This window comes from Saccoglossus kowalevskii, chromosome 5 (assembly GCF_978046115.1).
Source record: "Saccoglossus kowalevskii chromosome 5, keSacKowa6.1, whole genome shotgun sequence".
NCBI lineage: Eukaryota > Metazoa > Hemichordata > Enteropneusta > Harrimaniidae > Saccoglossus > Saccoglossus kowalevskii.
In genome coordinates this window covers 11,469,464-11,496,268 of record NC_140645.1, presented here as the reverse complement: position 1 = coordinate 11,496,268, position 26,805 = coordinate 11,469,464, and the positions used below count along the sequence as shown (strand labels likewise).

At 35.2% G+C, this 26,805-nt stretch overlaps 2 protein-coding genes across 4 annotated transcripts; both read left to right on the top strand.

Annotated features, from left to right (window-relative positions):
* The first annotated feature begins 40 nt into the window (after window positions 1–40).
* LOC100374597 (CMP-N-acetylneuraminate-poly-alpha-2,8-sialyltransferase-like) lies at window positions 41–8,670 on the top strand. Its single transcript, XM_085499524.1, has 6 exons — window positions 41–125; window positions 2,675–2,728; window positions 5,601–5,774; window positions 6,029–6,211; window positions 6,301–6,771; window positions 8,063–8,670. The coding sequence occupies exons 3-6, from the start codon at window positions 5,641–5,643 to the stop codon at window positions 8,334–8,336; spliced, it is 1,062 nt and encodes a 353-aa protein (XP_085355650.1). The 5' UTR covers window positions 41–125; window positions 2,675–2,728; window positions 5,601–5,640; the 3' UTR covers window positions 8,337–8,670.
* A 1,854-nt stretch (window positions 8,671–10,524) lies between these two features.
* Window positions 10,525–25,649, top strand: LOC100374748 (CMP-N-acetylneuraminate-poly-alpha-2,8-sialyltransferase-like). Of its 3 annotated transcripts, none has more exons than XM_085499128.1 (5): window positions 10,525–10,784; window positions 22,265–22,458; window positions 23,169–23,447; window positions 23,569–24,039; window positions 25,102–25,649. In XM_085499128.1, exons 2-5 carry the CDS (start codon window positions 22,328–22,330, stop codon window positions 25,385–25,387), a joined length of 1,167 nt encoding a protein of 388 aa, XP_085355254.1. In that variant the 5' UTR covers window positions 10,525–10,784; window positions 22,265–22,327; the 3' UTR covers window positions 25,388–25,649. The 3 variants fall into 3 exon arrangements, with proteins under 3 accessions (XP_085355254.1, XP_085355253.1, XP_002741026.2); XM_085499127.1 differs by having other exon boundaries at window positions 22,246–22,458; XM_002740980.4 differs by lacking the exon at window positions 22,265–22,458.
* The last annotated feature ends 1,156 nt before the right edge of the window (window positions 25,650–26,805 follow it).

The window sequence follows — 26,805 nt, the reverse complement described above, 5'->3', positions numbered from 1 at the left end:
GACGAGGTAAAACCCACGCGTGACCTTTGACGGGACAATATTATGGGATTTATTCACAGCAAACTGCTACCATTGTATGGGTTTCCCGCAATCTACTGAATTTTGTACGGGTTTGCGTGACTAGGGTGAGTTTCCCATGACATCGTCGATACATTTCATGTTTTCTATGACATCGTTTATATATTGTTGATTTTTCCCAAAGAAGCCTTTTAAACGAATGGCTAACCAACTAAATGTTGTCTATATTTGCTTGAGTTTGATGACCTCATTGTACAAAAATATACAACATATTTTTCTTGTTGGTGTGTATATTTGCCTGTTGTGGATGCCAACATTGGTGACATGCGAACAAGCTTTTCTCCAAATTTATTCTGGCAACAAATTTTCAATTTGCCAGTACCATGCTCTTGCATTTTAAATCTATTTATAATACTTGTTTTGAATACTGTTCAACCCAAGGTAGGTTTTGTACTCACAACCTGTCAATAGTGTATGTGGCGAATCAACAAATTATAGTCCCCACAAGTCATTTGTATAGTGGTATAGTAAGTATTTATTTATAGAAAGGATTTATATTCGGCAGTTTGTTTGCAAACACGTTTGAATCAATGCTTAACATGGTGGATCTTAGTGACATACGAGAGTACAATCTTGTGTTTGCTATTAATTATTTTTTTGGTTAAAAACTCTCGAACTTGGTAATACATCTGTTAATATGTTAGACAAAGAACAGGCTCAGCACACAACTATTAAGAGGCTGAAAACACTTTTCGATCAGTAGTGATAAGAAAGGACAACAGACTGAATAATAAGGGATTCAATACAAATTCGTGAGACATCAACTCATCACTCCAGTATCGTGGTTTTTATCTTATCTTACACAAGATAAACTACACTGCACATAATCCATCAACTGAAGACTGAAATCCAAGTCATTCTAAACAATCCTTGACAGTCACTTCTCGTGCACTATATACACAATAAACAAACAAAGTTGCTTAAAATCAATTCCAAAATTACCTAATAAACCATAAGGTATTTTGTAAGAGATCTCACTGAAATATCGGAAAAAACTTTATTATTGGGCATCTCGTTACGCATGACGCGCAACGTGGAACCATTTTGCCTATTCGGCAATTAAAGGTAATGTATTCAAATATAAAACCACAATTGATTGCACACAATGATTTTCGTACTATCATTCTCTGTGTCAAAAAACAGAAAATGGAAACTGATCCCAACTATAGAAGGCCTAAACCACAATATGAGAAATCAATTTTAAGAGACAAGCATATTTGATTTCCTATCAACATGCACATTTAATAGACAACAGCCACAAAATCACTACAGCAACTTCGTGTCAAACAAATTGCGATTGCAACCACGAATCAGCTCCATTAAATTCCCTATTTTATAACACATGCAGAATTAAAAGGCATCGTGTTCCACCACCCAGGCTTTTGTTGTACTTAAAAACTTTCACAAGCATACTTTATCAAATATTTTGAATCGGTTGCATCATAAACAGATAGCATTTTTGTTGTAGTATTGCCAACTTTAAACTGATCTGAAATTACCTAATCCAGACAGCTACTATATTATTATATGTATTACAAAAACAGATCGAGCTAATTTAACACTCACTCATGTTGTTATGTGAATACGTATAGTGCAGTATGTTTTATTGACACAAAATAATGTACATAATCAGATAACGACTGTTCCATAGACACATTTAAAACAATGCACAAATACATAGACTAGATTTGAGATCGGTCGAGTTGTGTTTGAATTGGTCAAAACTAGCACGATCCACTATGATTTGGGAACACTATATGATCTCTGGACTTTAGTAGAATATTTATTTTACTAGAAAGTGTTCATTTCCTGCATACTTATGATATTGGTTAATTACCAAATGTTTTAAGGTAGAAACCTATTCGTTGTTTTGTTTTTGTTTTTTTGTTATTTTTTTAAATTTAGTAAAACATCTCAAGATGATCTTTGGTGTATTATGTACAGCGATTCAGGTGAAATTCAAGGTAACATGAAACAGATTTTCTGTGTTACATTACCGTATATTTGAATAAATTTGTGCTAATGTTTTCCCAAAAATATTTATTTTTAAAACAAATTTCTATACAACACAAATTGAATTTTTTTTCACTTATTAAACTTCAATTTTGTTAAATAAAAACTACCCCATCAGTCATGATATATCTTTTTTTTTTACCAGACCGCAATTTCAGATAAGACATACTCACAACATTTATTTTGGCCCAGTTTCTTCGTACTATTTTGAGGAAAACCCCATAAATGGGTATGGACACAAGAAATCAACTAGTGAAAGGATGAAAATGGTAATATAGCATAATACTTAAGATTTCTGTGGAGTTAGGTATATACTACGAAGTTTGTTACATATTTCAACGGGATGTATGACTCTATTTGACTATACTATGACATTGAAAAAAAAACACTATTGTATTTAATGTTGTATTGGTTGACCATGGATACTATGTTCTGACACATCCATACGTCATCAACAAATTAATAACAAATAACAAATTGTACCCAATTCAATCAGCTAACAAACTAAATATTTCAAATTTGTCTAACTTCAGACAATAGCACTGCTCAATAGCCTTTCTTTCATTGTGTTTTTCATCCACAGGATGTGTGCTTAGACCAGATGCATTTAAACCATTCACGAGACTACGTACTAAGTGTAAGTTAGATTCTCTATTCAAAATGTCACTAGTCCCTAAATTAATTTAGAAACGTAATATTCAGATAACTAAACTAATACTATAAAGCGTCACATTTGTATTTATTCAACCTTGCATGCATATAGGGAAAGTAGATTTCTGTACAGGGTGATGCCTTGGAGAGCCTCAATACGCACGTTATAGTTTGCAATAAGGTACAGTTATTAAAAACAATCAACTTGAGATTACTAGCATCAGTATATATATATATATATATATAGTTGGTTAATTACGCACTGTGTTACAAGAGCTGGTAGTTCGCTACCATGAAATAAAAATACTCATAAATCTTCGAAATCCAGCAAGGGGGTTGGGTTACTGTTGTATTCATAATTCTGAATCAAAAATATAGAATCACCGAACTAACTTTTAAACAAAACGACTTTGAAAATTGATCAAAAAATGTGTGTTTTGAGTAGTTTACAATTAGTTCTTCAACACTCCATCATATCTCAAACATTTGTTTGGTGGCATGTACTAAAAAACTCATATGCAGTGTAATGAAGGTTCATATTGCGAAAAATTGAAGAACTTTGAATATTAATTTGCTGTTATTTATAGAATAATGTGTTTACATGGATTCTGGAAAATGATCCAAGATGACCGCTTGTATTATTTTGCATATGTTTTCTTGAAAACACATTCTTTCTCCGTAATAACTTTGAAAATGAATTACTTGCATGTATGGGAATCATCACACAACAATTTTTGAATGATTTACTGTGATCGGTTGTTTTGCTGTTTAAATAGTAGCAAGCTACTATAACTAGAATACAGTTTCAGCCATATGTTTGTTCAAACCTTGTAAAGTCTCGAACGTAGACTGTTCGCTCGTTTTGTTTACAATAAAAGGTATGCACGGTAATGTCACTCGCTGATGAGGTACGCAATGTACAAGAGGTGTGGAAATGTCACTTGTTCGATGATGGTTAATTAAAAGGTACTCGCAGCAATGTCATTCACTGACGATCTTCACGTGAACGCGAAATGTCAACACAGTCTTGTACGTCGATACGTCCGGGTTCAATCCGGGGTAATGTTGTCTGATACTCTAGGTGCCAACGACCTCAATTTGGCACTTTTTCAAGGACGAAAGTGCTCTTTTTCGTAAATAATTCTTTATTTTACCAGAAGTAATGAGGTGCAAGAACGACGCCCGCCTTTTTTATGGTCAGTCTGCTGCTATTCGGTAAAAGGGAATCTTATTTTCACCTGTGCAAGTTTACCTACACCCCAAAATGGTATACGCGGTTTATTAAACACAATAAGTCTGCGACATCTCGTCACATTACAGCAACAGAAAAGAAAATTACACTTAAGTTTCTGTGTAGACCATGTAATAGCGGAAATTAGATAGTAATAAATTATTCGACAATGGTGATAATGTGAAAGCTAGCAATTTCCTCAAGCTGAAAGGTTAAAAAGTCATCTCTAAAAAAGCCCGCTAAATTTGCACGTGTTTCAACAAAACAGGTCACACGGCCGTCAAAATAACTCTAATACAGATTAGCATAAGTTCTTTATTGACAGAAATTATACTACACCGAACTATTTAAAAAACAAAGATTTATTACCGAAAACAGCAATGTGGATGCGAAAAATTGCACAGTGAAGTAATGGCAAAGAAAAGTATGTAATGAAGTAATTATACATTTCTTTGATTAGTTAAGTAAAAAATATAAATACTAGTTAAAGTGTATTTCAATATGTAACCACCTCATGCCACTCATGAAACACAACATTGCCCCCATTTGTCTCTACAATAAATATTGAAGAATTGCCTGTGACTCCTGGATCTGCCATCGAGTTAGCTGATTCATATTCATAGGCGCGGGATGATCGTCCTTACACGGAGAGCAAGTTGATTTCATGAATGCAAATCCATTCTGGTAATGTTTTATTGGCATAGAAGATGTGCGACACGTGCACGATCAGGCATAATGATTCTGTGGAACTGCCAAAGTTAAGATAGATAAGGGTTGGTAGGTAAAGCCTCACAACAGGTCGTGTGTTTACTCAGGCTGTACAAGCAGCTCTGTGGTGTGGGAAGCAAACTTGCCTAAGCCTGATGTATGTCATCCGCAAATGGTTACAAACAGACTTGTCACGTTGGTCTACGTTACAGTTCTGGAGATCCTATAGGACACTAGCGTTTATGGTTTGGTTGTAGTGATCGTCAACAGTTTTGACTCGGGTCTTTCACATACAGTATAGGTTTTTATGTGATTAATAGAAAGATTCACACTCGAATGGTGACACCCTCAATCAACTTTGATTGTGGCTCTCTCTTTTATTTTTGTATAATTTTGCATAGTGTGCGACAACACCATTGTATTCTGATTGCCATAGGTTACAGCTGTAATCACATGAAAGCACTCAGTGAATGTAAACCTTATCATTCTCCCATCTCTGAGATTTAGTGCTGGAAAATATTCTATCTTGTGTAGGCGCTTGTCCTCATATTGGTTTAATTTAAACATCTGTGCCCGATCGAACACATTCATTTGAACAATTAGCTATTTAAATTAAAAACTTTTATAAAATAAACAAAAATTTCATCACAAATGCCTGACACTGATATGTGTATGGTAAATCTACATATTCTGTTAGTCTTATTATTATGCAAATGAGACAAACTGTGATGATTACTTGTCTGTATATATCAACAACAAAATAAGCCAATAAAGAATGGGTAACTTGACAAATGTGTTTATCTTTTTTTTGTCGCCATGAGATTTGGCGACCATGTAGTGGAGCAAAAACATATACATTATCGTTCAAATTTAATCATGAATTATTCGTACTAAGATGTTTTGTTTTGTTTGTTTGCAGGTAATACAACAAAACCAACATCGCATTTCTTAATCACATTATGAAGTACTTAGCGATAACTACATTTTCGTTGGTAATTTGTGTAGGATCTGTCGCATATATATCCATAAATATTATCTATGTGTGTAATGAGGAATGGCAACTGTGTCAAACCAACACGTTATCAAGGTTAAGGTGAAAACAAACAAACCAAAGACTTTCTTGTTTTAGGGATGTATTTTAGCTGAAACGTTTTGCATGTATTATTTTGAACCATGTGTATGACAAATGTTATATGGGTTAAATAAGTGATGTGTTTATTATAAACCTAGCAATAATCAAATAATCAAGTGATTGATTTTTTTCGAACATCAAATATTATATATAAGCACATGCCATATTTTCGTCTATAAATTATTAAAAATGAATGTGTTAATTTTGCATTCTAGGACGAAAGCAATGTATACTGGTGATTTCATAGAACAACAACAGACAATCAACTCTTTCACAAACATCACGGGGAATGAAAAGCAAACAGAAAACGCAACAAAACCTCTACTTATTGGCGACATTATGAAAATACGGAAGAACACAAAACAGAAAGGCAGAACCAAAAATACACTACAAAACGGGTATGCATCACTGGTAGCTTTAGTTATTCGGTTATTAACTGCACAATAAAATGCAACATTTTTGTAATGCTTATCCTGTTGTTTTATAGTACACAAGTATTCAATCTTTTCGCGCGGGGAAATCCATTCTCAATTATTGAGGAAAACAAGAATGTGAAATTGATTCCACGACAGAAGACGTGTGCCGTTGTTGGTAACAGTGGAATTCTTCTAAACAGCAGTTGTGGTGACGAGATCAACTCCAACGACTTTGTCATCCGGTGCAACATTCCAGAAATTGAAGGATTCAGTCGTGACGTTGGCAACAAGACAAATGTAACCAACATTAATCTAACCAGAGTTCAAGACATTTATAAGTATGCAAAAGAAGACAGTGACTCTCCATATCTCATTGACAACTTCCGGTATCTAAATAACACAATACTTTGGACTCTTGGTTCGCATCGAACAAGAAGACCTAAAAGGCTGGTATATTCCGTCAAATACCTTAAGTCAAAATTTGATCTGAATTTTCAAGTTGCTTACACGGAAGGTAAACAGAATTATACAGAGATTCTAAGGTAAGTCGTAATAGAAACAAGTTTTACAGGGAATTAGCTTTAAAATAACAGGCTTGTGAAGATAAAAACACCACATCTCATCTAAGAAGGCCCTATGTCAATTTTTTATTGTGTGCCCATCTGGTCAAAATTTGTCGAGTTATGACGAAAAGTAATTGTTTCACTACCCATTTTATCCTATTTTACCCATGCATCCCACAAATTCTAGTGGCTCGCCAATCAGTGAAACCTTTTCGCGAACTTGGATATATGGGTACCATCAATGATTCGTGGGACGACGGTATGTGAGGACGTGATATGTGACGAAGAAGTCACGTGAATTGCGATATTTTCACAAAATCGCAATATAAACCTATCTTTAAAAATGTTCAGCAATGACATAGGCATTTGGATTCAACCGTTGCCGCCAGAGGTGCTGGATAATAACAAATATAGATATATCTATTGTATGTAGACGTAGACATCCCCCCCCCCCCGACAATATTCGGAAAATCGAACTTTCTGAAAGTCGGAACGTCAGAGCATATTAATAAAAGAAAAAAGAAAAATAGGTCAATTATTATTATATTTTTTTTTAAATTATTTAAACTCATATTCGATGCACATCATACTTTTTCGAAATTCGAACAAAAATGGCCGATTGGCCGCGGTTTTGTGTACAAAACGTACAATTATTTAAACCAAGGCATGTCTGTCACATTGACACGGTCACTATTGGTACCACTCCATAATGTTGGTTCATGTAGAATAGTAGTTAATACATTTGTTTGTTATATACAAGTAAATGGAGTAACAGGTATTTCTTACTTTAAAGATTGACTATTTTAGAAATGTAGAACCAAAACTTTGATTTAGGGAATCAGTACATATAAACCATTCTCTATGAAGGGCTCGATTATGATAGCTATATAGATAAAGAGGTATGAAAAATACATTAAGAAGTGCAGCGCATATAGAAATATCTACCTGATTCGAGATTACAACAATAGCAACTAAGATCAACTGGCAGAACATTCATTTTTTTGTAATACAACGATTATTATCCAAATTATTCACCTTGTGTAAGAAAATGTGCATATGATAATTAATATGGTATTATATGTATGTATGCGAGCAAGGACTGGTATTACTATTAAGAAGCCGCCATCTTGTATAATAGATTCCGAATACATCGGGTTGCCCTTTTGAACTCCAAAGTTCTATTCCACAGGTTAATAGAATACAAATGGTGTAACAGTATTTAAAGTGAAAACAAATCGTAACATTTTATAATGATTTCTTTATATTCCAGTGCAATGAAATTCAAAAAATCTCCAACAGCAGGAATGCTTACCATTGGTGTCGCTGTATGTCTCTGTGATAAAGTCAGTGTATATGGATTCTATCCATTTCCAGCTGGTCCCGATGGCAGATTTGTTCCCTATCACTATTTTGGAGAGTTTACAAATATTACAGCTGGGTCTTTCAAAACACGACATGGTTACAATCAAGAATACTTGATATTGCAGAAGTGGCACCAGGAGGGACTTATTAATTTTGTATCTGGTTCATGCACAAAAGTGTGAAAATACAGTCATATGTAAAAGTTTATGACTGGTTGTTTTCGTTCATATATTATAGGTAATTATCAGTGTACTACTTTAGGTGGACTGAATAATTCAATATTATTTAAAACACACATATTGATTGGCACAAAAGGTACAAAAGACTGTTAAGACTGTAAACAAATGTTTTAGTCGCAAAACTGTGAAACAGACAAAACATAGGATACAGTGAAAATATCCCGACTTTACGAGAAACAAAGAAAAACATAGAGGGCATTTCCAACAAACAAAAATTTGTGTGTGAAACACATAATTCTATAACGTGGTTATTATAAATGAAATCGTGTTTAAAGAATATTCTGTGGTCTGTTTCATTTATATTAAAAAGTATCAAAAGCGGATGGTACAGAAGACAAAGACAAAATGAAACAAACAAAAATACGTGGTTCTCAATGGTTCTTTCAAAATTTGTCATAGGTCACTTATTAATAAGAATGATTTTTTTAAAAACATTGATGCCCGACTATTTGATTAAATAGATCATAGTTACCTGTGGGAAATATTTGACCCTGTTTTTGTAAAAAAAAAATTTATCTATTTTATTCGAGGGACAAAACGGGATATATTGGTGAAACTATCATGGCAATCATTAACTAAATTAGGGAAAACCAACAATTACAGTTTTATCACAAAATTTATTAAAATCATTTAAATTTACTGTAATCTATGTTTACTATTGGTTGGTTCATTCATGACTTATGTGGCCTAACCCATAAAATACGTGACAATATTGACAAAGAAAACATACATATTAATATTAATAAACAAACAAGACGTCCTATTGTTGCCAAATTGTTTCCACCCGAGAACAAAACTGCTGTATCAGAAATGTATCGAGGGACTCTTGTCCACAGGCCTTCAATTTCTGTCATGTGGATGGAATTTGACACTCTATAGTTATCTATTTCGATAGAAATAATTATTCCTAATTATTAATGTTCGCCAGCAGAATGAATAGACGTAGTGGAGTAGAATTGAATTGCGAGAAATTGACAGACATGATATATATACAATGAATAACGGTGAATAAATTAAAAGGCTAATAAAGCATACACCATGTCCATGTGCTACATATAGCCCTTCTTCGAATAAAAATTGACGCATTAAACCGTAAACAGTTATTGTATTTATTTTTAGACATAGTAAAATATTCCGGTAAGCTTCAGTCAATATGATCGTAACGCAATTTCACAAAAAGGTGGTTAGAAGTCAATTCTCTGTATGTCAGACTGCGATTATCATAACTAATTTCAATCGTAACTTTAGAAAATAATTTTTGTTGGGGTTAGTGACGTCGGCCATTTTGTCTACATTTGTCATAATAGTTCGGGAAAATTGCTGAAAATCGGAAGGAATTATTTTATATTTTATTACAACGCAATGTTAAATTAGTATTTATAGTTTACATTGTTATAATTGCTGTAAGTTAAATATTTCAGTGGGGCGATCGTGCGTTTGCGTCTGTTGATGTCCAACACAGTAACGAAATTTTGTACCCTAAAAATGCATCTCGGAAAGTTTCACAACTTGTTATGTACAGTGAATTTGATTCTGAGAATCTTCTGAGAGAACAGTGGTAGTTTAAACAATGTTAGTTTCATTTTCTCGAAGTTTGCAGAAATTTTTAGCAATAGCGATGTCGGCCATCTTGTTTTTTTCTGACCTCTGCCAGAGGCAGTGTAAATGACACAGAAAGTTGTTTGTATGGTTTCATAATGCAGTTTTATTCTGATTATTTTTTTATTATTTCAGTGTTCATATGCATACCAAATTATGAGAATGCTGTATAAATCGGGAACATTTGTTTGGAAAAAAACATTATAGTAGACCGCAATCACTGGAATCGAACAAACGAATACTAGTATGTAATTTTATCTAAATTACGATCGCCGTAACGTCGGCAGTATGCTAATTCCTTTTGTTTGTCAATGTTTACCGAGAAACACATCCTAACAAATGGACCGAGCGTTTTCTAACCGTTCTTCTACTAACCGTGGTTAGGGCAAATACATTGCCAATAAAAATAATGAATGTTTTCTGAAAAAAAAACAAAAAAACGTTTCAGTGTGAATATTCTTTATTCAATGGGTATTATAAGACTAAGCTAAGCATACACATTGTGAGATCCAGTTCACAAATGACCTTCTGGAGCATTGTGGGTAATATACGACGTCATTCGTCTCACAACATTGCACACAGATACGCAGGGAACGTCTAGTAGGCAACGCCTCTTGAAGCATCGTGGATAACATCCAACGTTACCAATCGAACACCTTCTCACACATATGCAGGTGACGTGGCCCTTCATGTGCGTAGGGAATAGTACGAGGCTACTGTCCTTGCAACATCATTGACACTGGCATTGGATACAGGCTGGGGGAAACCAATAACCAGTTTTAAAGTCTTAAGGTGAGTCTTGAAGACACCATGATGGCATATGTACAACGAGCGTATGAAACATCAAGCATGTTAACAGTAATGTGTTTGCTCGTTCGTTTCAGCAAAACTGCATGGTGCGCTGCACGTGTTTTCCAGACGAACCTAACAGCATTATGTATTCTGTAGTACGTCTACATTCGGCATTCTTCATGTTAACTAGACCGAATACATCAATTTAAAGACTTTACGCCTGACAGCATCATTACTTCCTTCTTAAAATGCAGGGTCTAATCCGATTTATATAAAATACTATAAATCACTTCTTGTAATCGGGATAATGTAAATGTGGATGGCAATAGCATGAACGCTTTCACAGCGCGTTGATTTTGGAACTGTCCTTAATTTAGACAATAATGGACGACGCACCTGCTCATAGTGGACGAAAGCACACCATAAAACCACGCACACACTGGCAATCAGAGTGCAATGCCCTACTCCTATTATGCAAGAAACGTTACGAGCGCATGTGGTCAAAACATGTCACCACGGCAATGTTCGTATGGGGTGAGATAAGTGCCAAAAACATTTCTTTTAGCATTTTACCATTATGTTCACATTCTTGTTTCATTATGTTCACATTTTGTATTATTTGATATATTAGTGGTCATGTGACCTTGGCCGCCATATTGGATTTACTGAAAATGACCAAAAACTTCTCTTCTTAAAAATGGCTCATTCATGTGATTAGAAATTTGCTTTGCTGCACATATATCCATAGCTCTACAAAGTTACTGAAGCAGATTTTTGAAAAATGGCTTCCTTTGGTAGCCATCTTGGATTTAGTAAAAAGTGAAAGTACGACATAACTCATGAATAATTTGCGAGATTGAAACCAAAGTTAGCATACAACATCCGTTCAATAAGATGATTATGTGTTTATAAAAATATTTTTCATGATTCAAGTAGTTTTGGCGGCTATCTTGAATTTATCAAAAAATGCAAAAAATTTCAAACAATTCTCTTCTTAAAAACTGCTTGCTTGTTTGACAAGCAATTTAGCGTATAGTATCTCTGTTGATAGGTCTACATAGTTACTGAAGCAGATTTTTGAACAATGGCTTCCTTTGTCAGCTATCTTGGATTTAGTAAAAAGTGAAATTACGCTATAACTCATGAACAATTTGCCAGATTTAAACCAATCCTGGCATACAACATCCGTTCAATAAGATGATTATGTGTTCATGAAACTATTTCCCACGATTCAAGTGGTTTTGGCGGCCATCTTGAATTTAACACAAAAATGCAAAAAACCTCAAAATATTATTTTCTTAAAAACTGCTTGCTTGTTTGAAAAGCGATTTAGCATATAGTATCACGATTAATAACATCAAACAACTCCTTAATTATGAATGACATTGGACAGATGACTATAAACGCTGATTCCAGTGTGGTTTATAATAGCAAAATACCAGAGGACTTCTTAAGAACATTGCATTCTAGCCATGAAACGTTCGTCAAATAATCACATTATAAGCAAGTGCAATTTGCCATGAGCCACGCAGGCTCGAAACCCGTCATCGCTGCTATGCAGCTATATTTTTATCATTATGTTCACATTATTTGTTAATTTTGTTTGCATTTTTACATTATTTCATCATTATGTTCACATTTTTATATTATTTTATCAATATGTTCACAATTTTTTTAATTTTGTTTGCATTTTTACATTATTTCATCATTATGTTCACATTTTTATATTATTTTATCATTATATTCACATTATTTTTTAATATTGTTTGCATTTTCACATTATTTCATCATTATGTTCACATTGTTATCATTTTGTTTTTTTTATTTTATCTTTATTTCATCATTATGTCAGCATTTTCATGTTATTTTATCCTTATTGTATCATTATGTTTTGGTTATGTAAGCATTTTTACATTATTTTATCATTTTGTTCACATTTATATATTATTTGTCATCATTTTAGCATTATGTTAGCATTATTTGACATGTTTATCTCTCTAATTATGATAATTTATGCATGGTGAACAAACTCCCTAGATCAGCGTAGGCGCGAGTACATACGAGTAGTTGTCATGGGTTTGAAACTACGCGTTTGTGACATAAATATATCTTGTATTTATATCCCAGTGTACTATACAGCATAAACATAAGTTTTATTTTTACTGCTGACTATTATTTATAGCGAATTTATAAAACTAGTCGAAGCTAATTATAATAGATACGTTAGGGGGTATTATACACACACGTGACAGGAAAAACGTCGTCTGCGCCCCTCGGCAAAAGTGGCCAAAATTGGGGAAGCATGTCAAGCTTTGTGCGATGCAAGTTTATTGTTACAGCAAGCTGTTTCAGTGACCGATGCTGAAACAGTGTCACGATCGCCGCTGCCGGTCGGAATGTTCAAGTTGGTTCAAATCCCAGGTTCAAATGGGAGCTCCTCGTCGCGTCCGGTGACTTCGGCGCATACACTCTCCGTGGCGTGTTTTATATTCGTGCAACTTGTGAGAGTAAAAGGAAAACCCTTTCCATAAGTCTTTGCGATTTAATCATCTTATTTCAAGCCGCAAGAGGCCGGTAACTAGTAATGAATCTAGCATTCTGATTGGTCCATCACTTTCTCGCTGCTTGTTCTATTCTATGGTTACCTGACGTCAGCGCTTACGCTCGTGGCCGTTCAGGGGTTTCCTTTTACTTTCGAAATTTGGGCGAATAAAAAAATGTTTCTTTTGTTATTACTTATTTTGCACAGAAACAGCGAGGAATGTTAGAAATATCTCAAATATGTAAGTCTAAGCAGACAGAATGTATGAGCATGGCTTTATTGTAGTATTACAGACACGTTTACGCAAAACGGAACTTGGAATGTTTTCAAATTACGTCACTCAGTCACGTGTCTTCCGGCCAGAATACCGGCCAATATGGCGATTACTAGTTACTTGCGTCCCGTTGTGTCGTCACAGGAAGCGCTGTCCCAGCACAGACCGCTGTGTCGTCACGGGAAGCGCGTTTTATGTGTATTGATTTATTCATCAATTTTCGTGACTAACAGTACTGCCCAAATTTTATTCAAAAAAAAAAAAAACGCAACTGGTCCCCTTATGCCGAACGTGATTATTCAATTTATAGACAGATCAAGACCTGGCGGGACTTGTTTGATTTAATCGGGCGTATGAACAGTATTTGAAATTACCGGTCGTCCGAGCCCATCAAGTGTTCTGCCAGGCCACAAAGTTTTGTAACGTTGTCGCCCGGTTGTCCACTTAATTTGTTTAAGCTCTAGTTTATTTGATGAGCGTCAGTAATAAACTACTGTAAAGGGGGTAATTATTCACTGGGTTTTAATTTAGCTTATTTCACTGACTGGAAAAATGCGCTAAATTAAAACACAGTGAGTATGTACAATTTAGCATAGAACACATTATCTAAATGACAAAACCGTGAATTTAAAACCCACTGAATATGCCTGAAATGGTAAATCAGTGAAATTTAAAGCCAGTGAAAATTAGTCATTTTACAGTATTTAGTATACCTGTTTCGTTTTGTATTTTTTATTATAAACACATACTTGCCGCTAGCTGTTTCATTTCCAATAGGAAACATAGTGTCTGCCTGCGTTTATGCAGTAATACAACACGACGTGTTCACTCTTTGATATGGAAATGTTTTTTAGTCGTACTAACAGTGGTTCTAATCGGCAATACGGGTGGATGGATTTGTTATGCCGCATGGACGGTGACTCGATCGCGAGGAAGGTGGGGTCCGGGGTGGGGTTAACTTGGGTTTCTTTGTTAGGCATCGTTGGCCGCCCCTTGAATATCGCATCGTTTTTATTTTTTTAATACTACCAGCAAGTAACTAGCCAAAAGTGGATTTAAAGGGCAGCTGTCGTCGTGCCACGTCCTGTTCGATATGGACTCATAGCGACGTATACAACGCGTGTAAAATACATTGTTTATTTACACGAAATTCGAACACACGCTGTGCGATGACCACCGCGCTTTAAATATCGCCCGCCAGCAACGATTATGAAAAAAATAGCTTAGGGACTTTCTATTGATTTAAAGACGAACATCGTTCTAAGACAATTTACTGCATATTATGGTGCCCTCTCTGTCAATGGAAAGTGTAGGAATACATACTAGAAATATGCGCAAGGCAAGTTTGTTACTGGTAGTATCCATCTCAAGAAAGGAAGGTTAAAATAGTACGAGAAAGGTGAAAGTCACCAATGAGCTCAGAAAAATAAGAAAGAAGAACTCCTGCAGAGAAAATTAGTCAGCAGGTCAATACCAAGACATTTTATGCTCATTCCAAATTAGATGTAATAGTATCTATAAATATATCAAATTATTCTATGCAAATTTCAGCACCTTCTAGAGATTTTACTATCTGAATGTAAAAACAAACAAAATTTTCTGTTGAAAGTGAAAAAAATTATTAAAAATGTTTGTGATTTATTTTCCAATAAAATTACCACATAGATTTTTAATTAGTGTAAATTACAAACCACCCTTGTAGTTCCATGGTATTCCTATCAATGTTTTTGTCATATGTATTCGTGTCAAAGAAACACATGATTATTCACAGTGTTGAATTTATTGAAGGATAATACCCAGGTTCGTGAGCGTTTATATTCAAACCTGTATTTCACAGTGAAGATGACATTTGACTACCTGCGTGTTATATATTTTAGTTAGCTCTGTGTGTGAATTGTGTGAAAATGTAATTTTTTTCCCAAACGATGAAGTGTATGTGCGTTTTCCCCGAAAATAGGCCTTTTTTTGAGTTTTTCACTAAAAACAGACGTACAGAAAAAATACTGAATTTGTCTTTTGTTACGAACTGATCGGCAAAAGATTTATTCAGCCCTCAGTATGGGCCACAAATTATACTCTGTTGCATACAGATATTCTGCCCCAATTTGTACCTGAATTATACCCCATCACACAGAAATATGCCAATTTTATAATATGCGTAGTTATTCTGCTCCCAATATGAATTATACCCTCCTCCCAAACAGATTTTCTGCTCCCAATATGTGATGCGAGTTATACCCCATCACAGACTATGAATAATAATTCCCTCGAAAGAGATATCTTTGATAGGACTTTTGGTAGACTGCTTTCTTGCAGCTGTTTCAATTCTAAAACTTGTTTGTATTCAAAATTATTAATGGCAATGCATATTTCAACAAACTAAGTTAAAGGAAGTAAGCAAATAACACCGAATAAACGGCAAGGTAAAGACTATGTCTAATTATAGTAAACACATACCGCGTGCGTGACTCGAACCGCCTAGCTTCACGCCACTACACGTCTTCCCCTCGGCCACCGGGCATCCCCCAAAAAGGATGCTTAATAACCGAGCCTATTACGTGAAGAGAACATGAAACCCGTCCACGCGATCCGCGCCACACAGCGTGGCCAGAATGCGGCAAAGGCCTTCAAATCTGGCTGTAGTAGGATGGTGAAAGTAATGGTACAGCATTGTAACAGTGAATAAGTACTGAGAAATAATTTTAAACTCATAGTTGCTGTCGACATAGGAAGTAAAGTAAGCAAATAACACCGAATAAACGGCAAGGTAAAGACTTTGTCTAATTATAGTAAACACATACCGCGTGCGTGACTCGAACCGGCGCTCGCGTACGGCACCACATCGCCTAGCTTCACGCCACTACACGTCTTCCCTTCGGCCACCGGGCAAAAAGGCCTATTTTCGTGGCGGGGCAGTTGGGCGAGTTTCATAGTGGGGCAGATATACAACACGCGATGGCGGATCGACTTCTGACATATATCTATATATATCTATATATATATATATATATATCTATATATATCTATATATATCTATATATATCTATATATATCTATATATATCTATATATATCTATATATATATATATATATCTATATATATCTATATATATATCTATATATATATATATATATATATATATATATATATATATATATATATAAATCAAAAAGGCCTATTTTCGAGGGAAACGCACATATACTTCACTAGTTTGAGAAAAAAAACTACTTCATCGCATAAGCTCGGTTAAGCTCGTAGATTGCATTCACATCCCTATTATATTGTCATTTTATAATCACAAACATTGTGCATACACTGTATCTGACAACATGTCCACATAGTCCACATGTATTATGCAATGGTACGAAGTGGTGCTTTACTACTGCTTTTTTAAACGTTTAGTAATTGTCATACAATAATGTTTGTTGGTCACATACGATAGATGTCAATTATAAATAAAATTATTTATCGAACCAATACAGATTTTATAGTTTCAATTATTTCAGAATTCGAACGATAGTCAATTCAGCATGAATTTTTGTCAACGAATTACATAGAAAAAGTAATTATTTATATAAAAGTTCAGAGATAACAAGGAATGGATCAATTCACACAAATCCTAATGTGTACAGGGTACTACTACATTCGAAGATACACGTGAATGTGATGGTATCGCTATCGCAGTCTCGTATAACAATGCATTCGCCGTTTCGTCATTATATTATGATGATCGACAACTGATCTTCTCCTTCTATTTACTTATCCCAGTAACGTCCTGACATTGTCTTCATCGTATTTCTCCGATACTCCATGCCCACAAGTGTGAATATGACAAGACAATAAACATATCCGGTCACATGGAACGATGCCCGATGTCGTGAAAAACTCCCAATTTACGCCATATTAAAAAATTCACCATTTAAAAACAAACAAAAAATATCTTATCTATAACATGGTATAAGTTGCGTGTCGCATACGACTTGTTTACCACTTCCGTGTGACTGAGAATGTTCTAGAACCGTACTGTGTCTGGGTGGAATTTTTAGAAGTAGGTTGAATAGGTAATATGACACTGTAGAAGGCAATAGAAGGTAATGGAACATTCTAGAAATTTGTAGTAAGTTCCAGACTCATTATGTATGCTGATGTAATGGTCTATTTATAGACAGTGTGGGTATATATAGGGGAGTTGTTCAGCACTGAGATCAGATCGGAGATCTCGTTGAATTGTATTGAAGTTTAAGTATCATCGCCGCCAGGGAAGTCTTTTTGTTACTGTTGCCATTTTGGTATTTGAACCATCACACCTGTACTATACCAATTACGGTAATATTACGTTGCGTGTGACATTGCGTTATCAAAAACTCGTACGAACAAGTCCAAGTAATATAAATGAGCTCAAAATCATAGATGCGCCGGAAAGAAACGCAGAAAAATTGTATTCCAGCTGATTACACGCCCACAATACCCGCGCATGCGCACATATTATTTTCCCCTGTCGTCTTCTGTAGCCCATCGTCAAAGCAACAGCATCCCTTTTACGAACATATGAAATAATTTCAGCGATTTTTTTACTGAATAATCCTCAACAAAACTTACAAACATTTCATAGAAAAATGCAATTCAAACGACAGCCAGTTTGATGCCACAATATCTTGCTGGAGCACGAGTTCTACGCGTGATTTTATTGCGTTCAAAATTGTTCAATTTCAAACTGCGCATGCACACACACTGTGGTTCCTGGAAATGCATTTTAATTAGTTAACTTGTCACTGAGAGAAACAATAATAAAAATTATAGTGAAACATAAACGTGCCTCTGCATTCTCCATGAATTTCGTAACTTGATCAGTGTAAAGAAAAAGCATGTGGTTACTTTCAACAGTTTGCTGGAGTCAAAATCATCTCTCAAAAAACACCTTTACATAAGTTTTTCGATTATTCTTTCAGCTTGTAACGATATAATCAGTCAATTTAGAACTAACATTTATGCTACCGGAAATCATTTTGGCACAATTTTACTGAAAATACGAGTTTTTCATTGTTCATGTACATTAATTTGTGAACGTGAGACGATTATTTCGACCAATCCTGTCATGCAACTCCCCTCTGGAATACTCAGTACCTCTAATACAAAACGCGCGTGTCTTTGGAACGTTTTCTCTGTGTTTCGCGCATTGTACCACGAGGAAAGGTTGACATAGTCGACATTTGCATAACTCAAGCGAAGAACTGATCAACGTTCTTCCGAGTGTGTTTTATCACGTATTAATTAGTAAGAAGTTGTCCAAAATATGTTGAAATATTTGATTAAGTTCAAATGTCAATCTTATTATAATTAGAGTTCCACTCGGTTTAGTTACTGAAAAAGGTGGAATAAAAATAATCCCACCATAGTATTAAGGCATAATGAAAGTCGCATCTTGAATCAACGTATTTTAAGTGGACGGAAAAATAAATGGAAATGATCTTAACTTGGTCCCATAACTGAACCAACACAGGAAAAAAAGAATGCCGAATAAAAATAATATATCTTTCCAAAAAAATAAGTTTTTATAAGCAAATAGTTCCTATTTCAGATTCTCGACCAAACAAGGGTAGTGAGAGTTGTATTTCTAACATTAGTGTTATCTTTTGATGTTTAATATATTGGCTAACCAATATTCTATACATTTTGATGGATTGTTGTTTTCCAGTGACGTGTAAGTTTGAATAAACATAAGTTTGAATAGAGATGACACTTTTAACGTCAAAAAGACGTTGAATACTGCATTTCTGTAATTGTATTTGGTGAAAATACACAACACACTGAATAGTAGACATGACTCTACTTCTATGATGGCTAATATGACGGTTCATTGCATTTTATTTTACCATTCAGTTGAAAACATATGCGTGGTTTGTACTGTAGAACACAAAACGTGTCGACCCCGGAATTTTGAAAGTCTCGTGGTTACTGTCGAATCGAGGTACTGAGAATTTTTCTGTGTTCAACATTGAAATCCGTTGCCATTGGCGATGGATCATTTTATTTGATTTTTGTATTAAATACTTGTTACCTCATAATTTTTTTTAAACAAATGCTGAATTCATCGAGTTATAAACATAACCACGCCTACAATTTAAATTTCGATATTCAATTAACAGTTAACCAAACATCGAGTTAAGGGCAGCATGAATTGCTTATGTTGTTTAACGCCCACGTTACGGGCAACGTAACGTTTTTGTTTAGTTTAACGTATCATGTTTCCCGTAACTCGGTTAACACTTATTTAAAATTCGATTCATTAAATTTGAATGTTAAACAAAACAACAAAAATATCTAGGCCGTAACTCTGTATTGGGTTATCTGTTTATTAAATTTAGAGTTACTAAATATGGACGTTCAAACAAAGACAAAATATATATTGCCCGTAACTCGAAGTTCTGTTAACTGTTAATTGAACATCGAGTTACATTTTGGGCGTGGTTTCTGAAATATGGGCGTGGTCATTTTTCTAACTCGATGTGCGTAACTCGAACAATTCAGTATCTGTCTCGTTTCGCATAATTTGTGGAATAAACACAATGGCGGCGCCTATTGCCGGGCGTGCACAGTTTTCAAACTCTTAAAGTATATAGATATTCTCACTCTTACTCTTACTTACATCTGCAAGCTTTTACAGCGAGTACCGAAGGTAAAAAAAAAGGACGACACTAATTTCATAAAACCGACACTCCGTGTCAGTTACGTCTGACTACAAACACCAACTCACTAATTAACAATCATCCCACTGTGAACAGGGATATTTCACTCGTCCGATTTAATAAATACCGCCGTTAGATCACTAATCACTTCGAAACATGCTCTGTTCGACGCCATTGACAAGTAAAGACAGAGCCCTCTTGTCCCTGATAGGCTAATAAAGTGGGCGCTGACTTGTGTGAACAAAGTGGGTTTCGTCTATCAGAGTTGTTATAGGTGGATGGCTCGTCAGGTTGAATAGAGGGGAGGCAAGGTGGTAGCTGGTACGGTTTTACGGGAAATAAAAAGGGCTTTTTACAATTTACAAGGGAAAAAAAGACGTTTTTACAGTTTAGTGTTAAAAAAAAGGAACATTGAATGGTCCGAAGAGCTCTCCGGCTCAAATTCTCCGCCATTGCTGCGCCGTGTGTAGAGATGCACGCGCATATTACCCTCGTAATGCTCTTCATTCGGTTAGAGTGCCTTTTACGTCTTGACAGTCAATTTTGTAGTGAATTGTGTCATCTAGTCGTTTTACAGTTTCTATAATGTAATTTCCCTGGATTATTCTTTACGATTTTTTTTATTTGGATGTAAATTCTTGTACGTACTGAGAAAAATGACACATTATTACAGTGTACGAAAAAAATAGTTGATCGATTACGTTGTACGTCTAGCCTGTGATTACAGAATTACGGAATTTATTTTTTCAATTTACGTAGTACGAACAAAAAATATTGCAATTACGTTGAACGAAAATAACCCTTGCCCCCCCCCCCCTGAAGTGGTTGTAACACGGAATGGGTAACTCGCATCGCAGTGAGTGGTACACTAGGATCGCTCGACACGTATACGCACCAATCCAGTCATAAGGACATCAGCAGTATAGTACAACCAGATATTCATTACAACTACAATCGTCACCATATGCTCCCTGTCCTATTCTTTACTATCACGCTAGAAGACAGTGTTAATCGTTGCATGCGTTGTCATGACGGCATGATATGTGAACTCCACCACTGAGGGCGTCGCCCCATAACATGCCAAATAACGAGTCCAAATGTCGACGCGTCCAATCAGCGGCAAGTTGGGCATTTTTTTAGTATTTTAATCGATATTTGCACCATTCCTCAGTTGGATTTATTAAAATACTGCGATTTTGTAGCTTCAATTTTAGTCCCCGTTTGTTCAGGCGCAGGCTGAAAGGCGCTCTATAGTTTCTAATTTCTACTTTCCGTCCGTCTACCTCCCTTTATATCTCCAACATTTTCTCAGAAATTCTGCAGCAGATATCAATGAAACTTGGCAAGTTGATGAATAAGTCTCTTTTGAATATGCACCCAATTTTTTTTCCAGATCCGAAAATCCTAAGTGGGTCTTTTTCGCAATTGTCATCCAAAATAACCGCTCCCTACAACACTGACAGAACAACTGAGCATGCTCAGAATAAATAATTAGGTTAGATAGTAATGCTAGGGTTATCAATGACAGAAATGGACCACAATATGCATGAGTATGTATATGAGACCACGGTTACTATTTTTTAGTAACCGCGATGAGACATAGTTTGGTTACACTTGTGTACTCTGAGATTTTGGACATGGGTCAATGGGAGTTATTAAGGTAGCGAGAAGGGAAATTTTCACTTTTTTCTTGATTTTTCAAAAATTGATAAAACGGTTACTTTAGACATTGATACATCAGTACATCATATATCAGTACAATACTAGATTAAGGGAAATCACTTGATGATGAGTTGTACCCACAGAGTATATAATAATTCAAATGTTTGCAGATGTTCCATGTATTATTTTATAATTAAATGACGGGGATTGTGACATTCATGTCTTGTTGTTTTATTATATAATCAGAGTGTCAAATGTTAAATTATCAGTGAAAAACTATATTGACATTGTCATAGGTGTTTGTTATGATTACAGAAAACAATGGTTTCTATCTTAAAAGACGACTGACTCAACGTGTACGGATTTGCTACTCTTATTATGAAGAACTCCATAATAACAAAGTTTTTGTCTTTGATTGGTGTTGGATCTGTCGTATATTTGATGGTGTACTCATATTTTTACAATGGGGCCATACAATCATGGCGCAGAGACAAGTTATTAAACTTAAGGTGAAAACACATAATTTTGTTGTTTTGAAATCTTGTTTGCATATGCTAATTTAAAAACTAGTACATTGCAGAGAATGTAAACAGTTTAAGGTAGAGATGCAGTTTACCTGACAGGTATTTTAATTAGTTAATTACGAAACCAAGATGACCTCCCTTGTCCACAAAACTATATTTTCGGAAAGCTTATTGTAAGAATTAAAAATATGGTTGGTATTTTTTTTTTGCCATGGACACTGTAGATTGAAATATGCACAAAAATGTGCTTTTTTTGGTCAAAAGTGATTTAAAAAAAATTAGCTTCTAAACCATGCTTCTGTTTCCTGTCAAAATTGGTTTATGGGTACATCTATTTACTATGAAGAAAGTGCTGTCTTGAAAACTGTCTACCAGTTGTCAATTTTGCAGGGCAGCAGCTCAAATTTCACTACTTCGAGTTTTTGCATAAATTAACACCCGGGTTAGTTGTCTGTACGATTGTTGTAACACTGTTGTAACAACCAAAAACAATGCCCCGACGGCGTTTTGAAGATAAACACATTGTCAATCATTTGTGAAAATTTCACAACAAAAGGTAAAAGCGTCTAGAAGCTATTTTTTTAAAGTTCTAGGATGTGTACTAAAAAGAAGCTGAGATAATTGCTAGTTATATAATCAAAGCAAATCTATTTTCAACGCATGGATAAATATTGCCCGTTGATTTTGCTTTCCAGAATGAAAACAACATCGGTTACGGTTAACATCATTGAACAAGAAACAAACAACTCTTTTACGAACACTACAACCAATGTCATGCATGTGAAACGGACAATGAATATAACGTTGCATATGAGTAATATAACAGCACAGCAGAGCGACGATTCTCTAACAAATAGTACAGGAAATGAAAAGCCATATAAATATACAGCAAAAAGAGTGCATGCGGGTGATATCATGGAAAAACAGGCAAACAACTCTCTCAGAGGCAAGACAAAACAGAAAACAAAAAACAGGTACATATCATAGGTAGATCAGTTTGGCTATTCATTTATCAAAAAAAAAACGAATATAAGCATCGTTGTTTTTCTTTCATTTTTTTTTTCATTTTCGTTTCTTTATGCTTTTGTTCTATAGCACACAAATATTCAGTAAATTTGCAAGAGGCAATCCATTTACAATTAAAGGAGAAAACATGACCGTGCATAGGATACCACGCCAGAAGACGTGTGCCGTTGTTGGTAACAGTGGAATTCTTCTAAACAGCAGTTGTGGTGACGAGATCAACTCCAACGACTTTGTCATCCGCTGTAACATTCCAGAAATTGAAGGATTCAGCCGTGACGTTGGCAACAAGACAAATGTAACCAACATTAATCTAACCAGAGTTAAAGACATTCATAAGTATGCAAAAAAGAACAGTGACTCTCCAAATTTCATTGATAACTTCCGGTATCTAAATAACACAATACTTTGGACTCTTGGGTCACCTCGAACAGCAAGAACTAAAAAGCTGGTATATTCCGTCAAGTACCTCAAGTCAAAATTTGATCTGAATTTTCAGGTGGCTTACACGGAAGTTGAACAAAATTATACACATTTATTAAGGTGAGTCATTGTACTAAATAGATTGACTGGTACATAGCCTCAAAATAACGGTGAAAGATTGGGTTATTGCCACTAAACCTGATATTAGCATGACATTCAAGAAACAATTTACAATAGATATACAAGAGAACACAGAATACGTAATAGTTGCTTGAAATCAGCGCAGTCACTGATAGACAGCACCACTAGCCTCGAAGTACGTAATTGAGACAGTCGGAGTAGATGGCATACAGTAAACGTAATCTATGAGCACGCATGCAGTGTGAAATCACGCCAGATCTCAACAATAAACTTCCGACATTTGAATGTAACTTTTTGTTGAACAGGGAAAGACCCTAAGGCTTATTTTTAGTTAATTTATCCATATTATATATAGTAATTGTACTTTCATTCATAATGTGATATCGCAATTCGCTTGTTTCTATGTACCCTTTCCGACGTGATTAGCATGTCCAGATATCGATCACTAAATATAATTATGATGATTACTTCGAATCAGGATCATAATACATACAGTAAGTGATTACAATTACAGCCATATTATCACTCATATCAATGATTTATTTCTGTAATTCTATACTTTATTGCTTTCATATGTGTATTAGTAGCACCCACTGTTTTGTATCGTTTCCTTGCGTATGCAGGTTAGATATTTGCACACCCTTTAGTGCAAGGCATTTCGCAGCTCAGAATGTCAAAGTTCGGAATATAAAAGGTGAATGAGAGTTCTCAATCAGGCAAAGCTGGGTTTGAACAATGAAGTTTGGACTGGGAATCAGTATCTATAATAATCTTATGTGAATAAGTGCATAAAAATATTTATCTGATTTGAGATAACAATGTCAACCAACTTCAACTGGGCCGTCAACACTGGAATTTTATATATTTTATACGAGCATTATTATGTAGTAACCGACATCTTGTATGTAAGACCCCAAGAAAATCATGTCGTCTTTTGAACTTCTGGCTCCTTTTTCACAGTTTGATGGAATACAAATGGTGTAACTGTATCTAAAGTGAAAAACAAATCTTAATATTTTATCATGATTTCTTATATTCCAGTGCAATGAAATTCAAAAAAGCTCCAACAGCAGGAATGCTCACCATTGGTGTCGCTGTATGTCTCTGTGATAAAGTCAGTGTATATGGATTCTATCCATTTCCAGCTGGTCCCGATGGCAGATTTGTTCCCTATCACTATTTTGGAGAGTTTACAAATATTACAGCTGGATCTTTCAAAACACGACATGGTTTCAATCAAGAATACTCGACATTACAGAAGTGGCACAAAGATGGATTGCTGGATTTTGTCTCGGGTGCATGCACACAATTAAGAGAGAAAGGTTAAAGCGGAAGGGTCCTATCTGCGCACGCGCGGGAATTGAGTCCCAAGTGACAATAACAACGCAATGTTTTATGGGCAGACGCTTGGCCGTCGCTTTAATGTTTGTTAAACTAATTGGTTTTTATTGTGATATTATAAGCACTCTGTGATCATCTTACCAAACATTATGAATTTGGTTTTGCTATTATTTGTTGATGCTACATAATGTTATAATAATAATAATTTCATTTATTACACCATAATAAAAGTTAACAGATTCCTTTTAGGCTGTTATGTCATGATTTGTATTTCCATGTACTTAGATGTGAGGCCGCTGTTGGCAGTTATAGCGACTTTCACTGATGCCCCCCTGGATAATCCACACCTGCTCATAACTTGTCATGATTAGGTTCATTCGTATGTTAAGGGGGATTAGTAAATGGGACAACTGGCAGACATAATTGTCAACTATGGAATGTTTTTATCTTCTTGGCGCCTATAAGTATAACTAACGGTTTCAATGTAAACTTATTTTCCGACATAGGGGGCAATTTATTAGTAGATATGATTTGTCCAGTACTTCGTGTGATTGGCTGTATGATTGGAGGCTACGACTTTAGGCTTTATACTCCCTTGTAATTGGCTAAGAGTTGAGAAGTGAATAAAGCTTGGTGGAACACCACGAGGTAGGCAGTCGTGAGAGAGCTACAACGTGGCACTGAGATGATATGTGACACAATTCAATTATGTGTTCTGTTCAGTGAAAAGGTGGCGAATTCCCCGAACCCTGGTACCTCAGAATTGGTTTAATAATACGATAATTAAGCCATCACAGTTATTGTCGCATACGACTTATTTACCATGCACTTCCGTGTCACTGAGAATGTTCTAGAACCGTACTGTGTCTGGGTGGAATATTCTAGATTTTTTTAGAAACTGGTTGAATAGGTAATAGAACACTGTAGGAGGCAATAGAAGGTAATGGAACATTCTAGAAATTTGTAGTAAGTTCCAGACTCATTATGTATGCTGATTTAATGGTCTATTTATAGACAGTGGGGGTATATATAGGGGAGTTGTTCAGCATTGAGTTCAGATCGGAGATCTCGTTGAATTGTATTGGAGTTTAAGTATCTCGTCATTGGAGTAGTGGAGTTTTACCGCGTTATTATACTGATGTTTGCAGAGTATAATAATACCAGTACCAGTTGAAACCTCATCTGTTGGCTCCGTGTTCGTATTTTATCATCGCCGCCAGGGAAGTCTTTCTGTTACTGTTGCCATTTTCGTATTTGAACCATCACAACCTGTACTATTATAATACCAATTACGGTAATATTACGTTGCGTGTGACAGTTATGTAATAATTTTTTTTTAAAACAGTAAAAAAAATGAAAGTTAAAGAAAATTAAGATAACTGTAGTTTAAAATGGCAAATTATC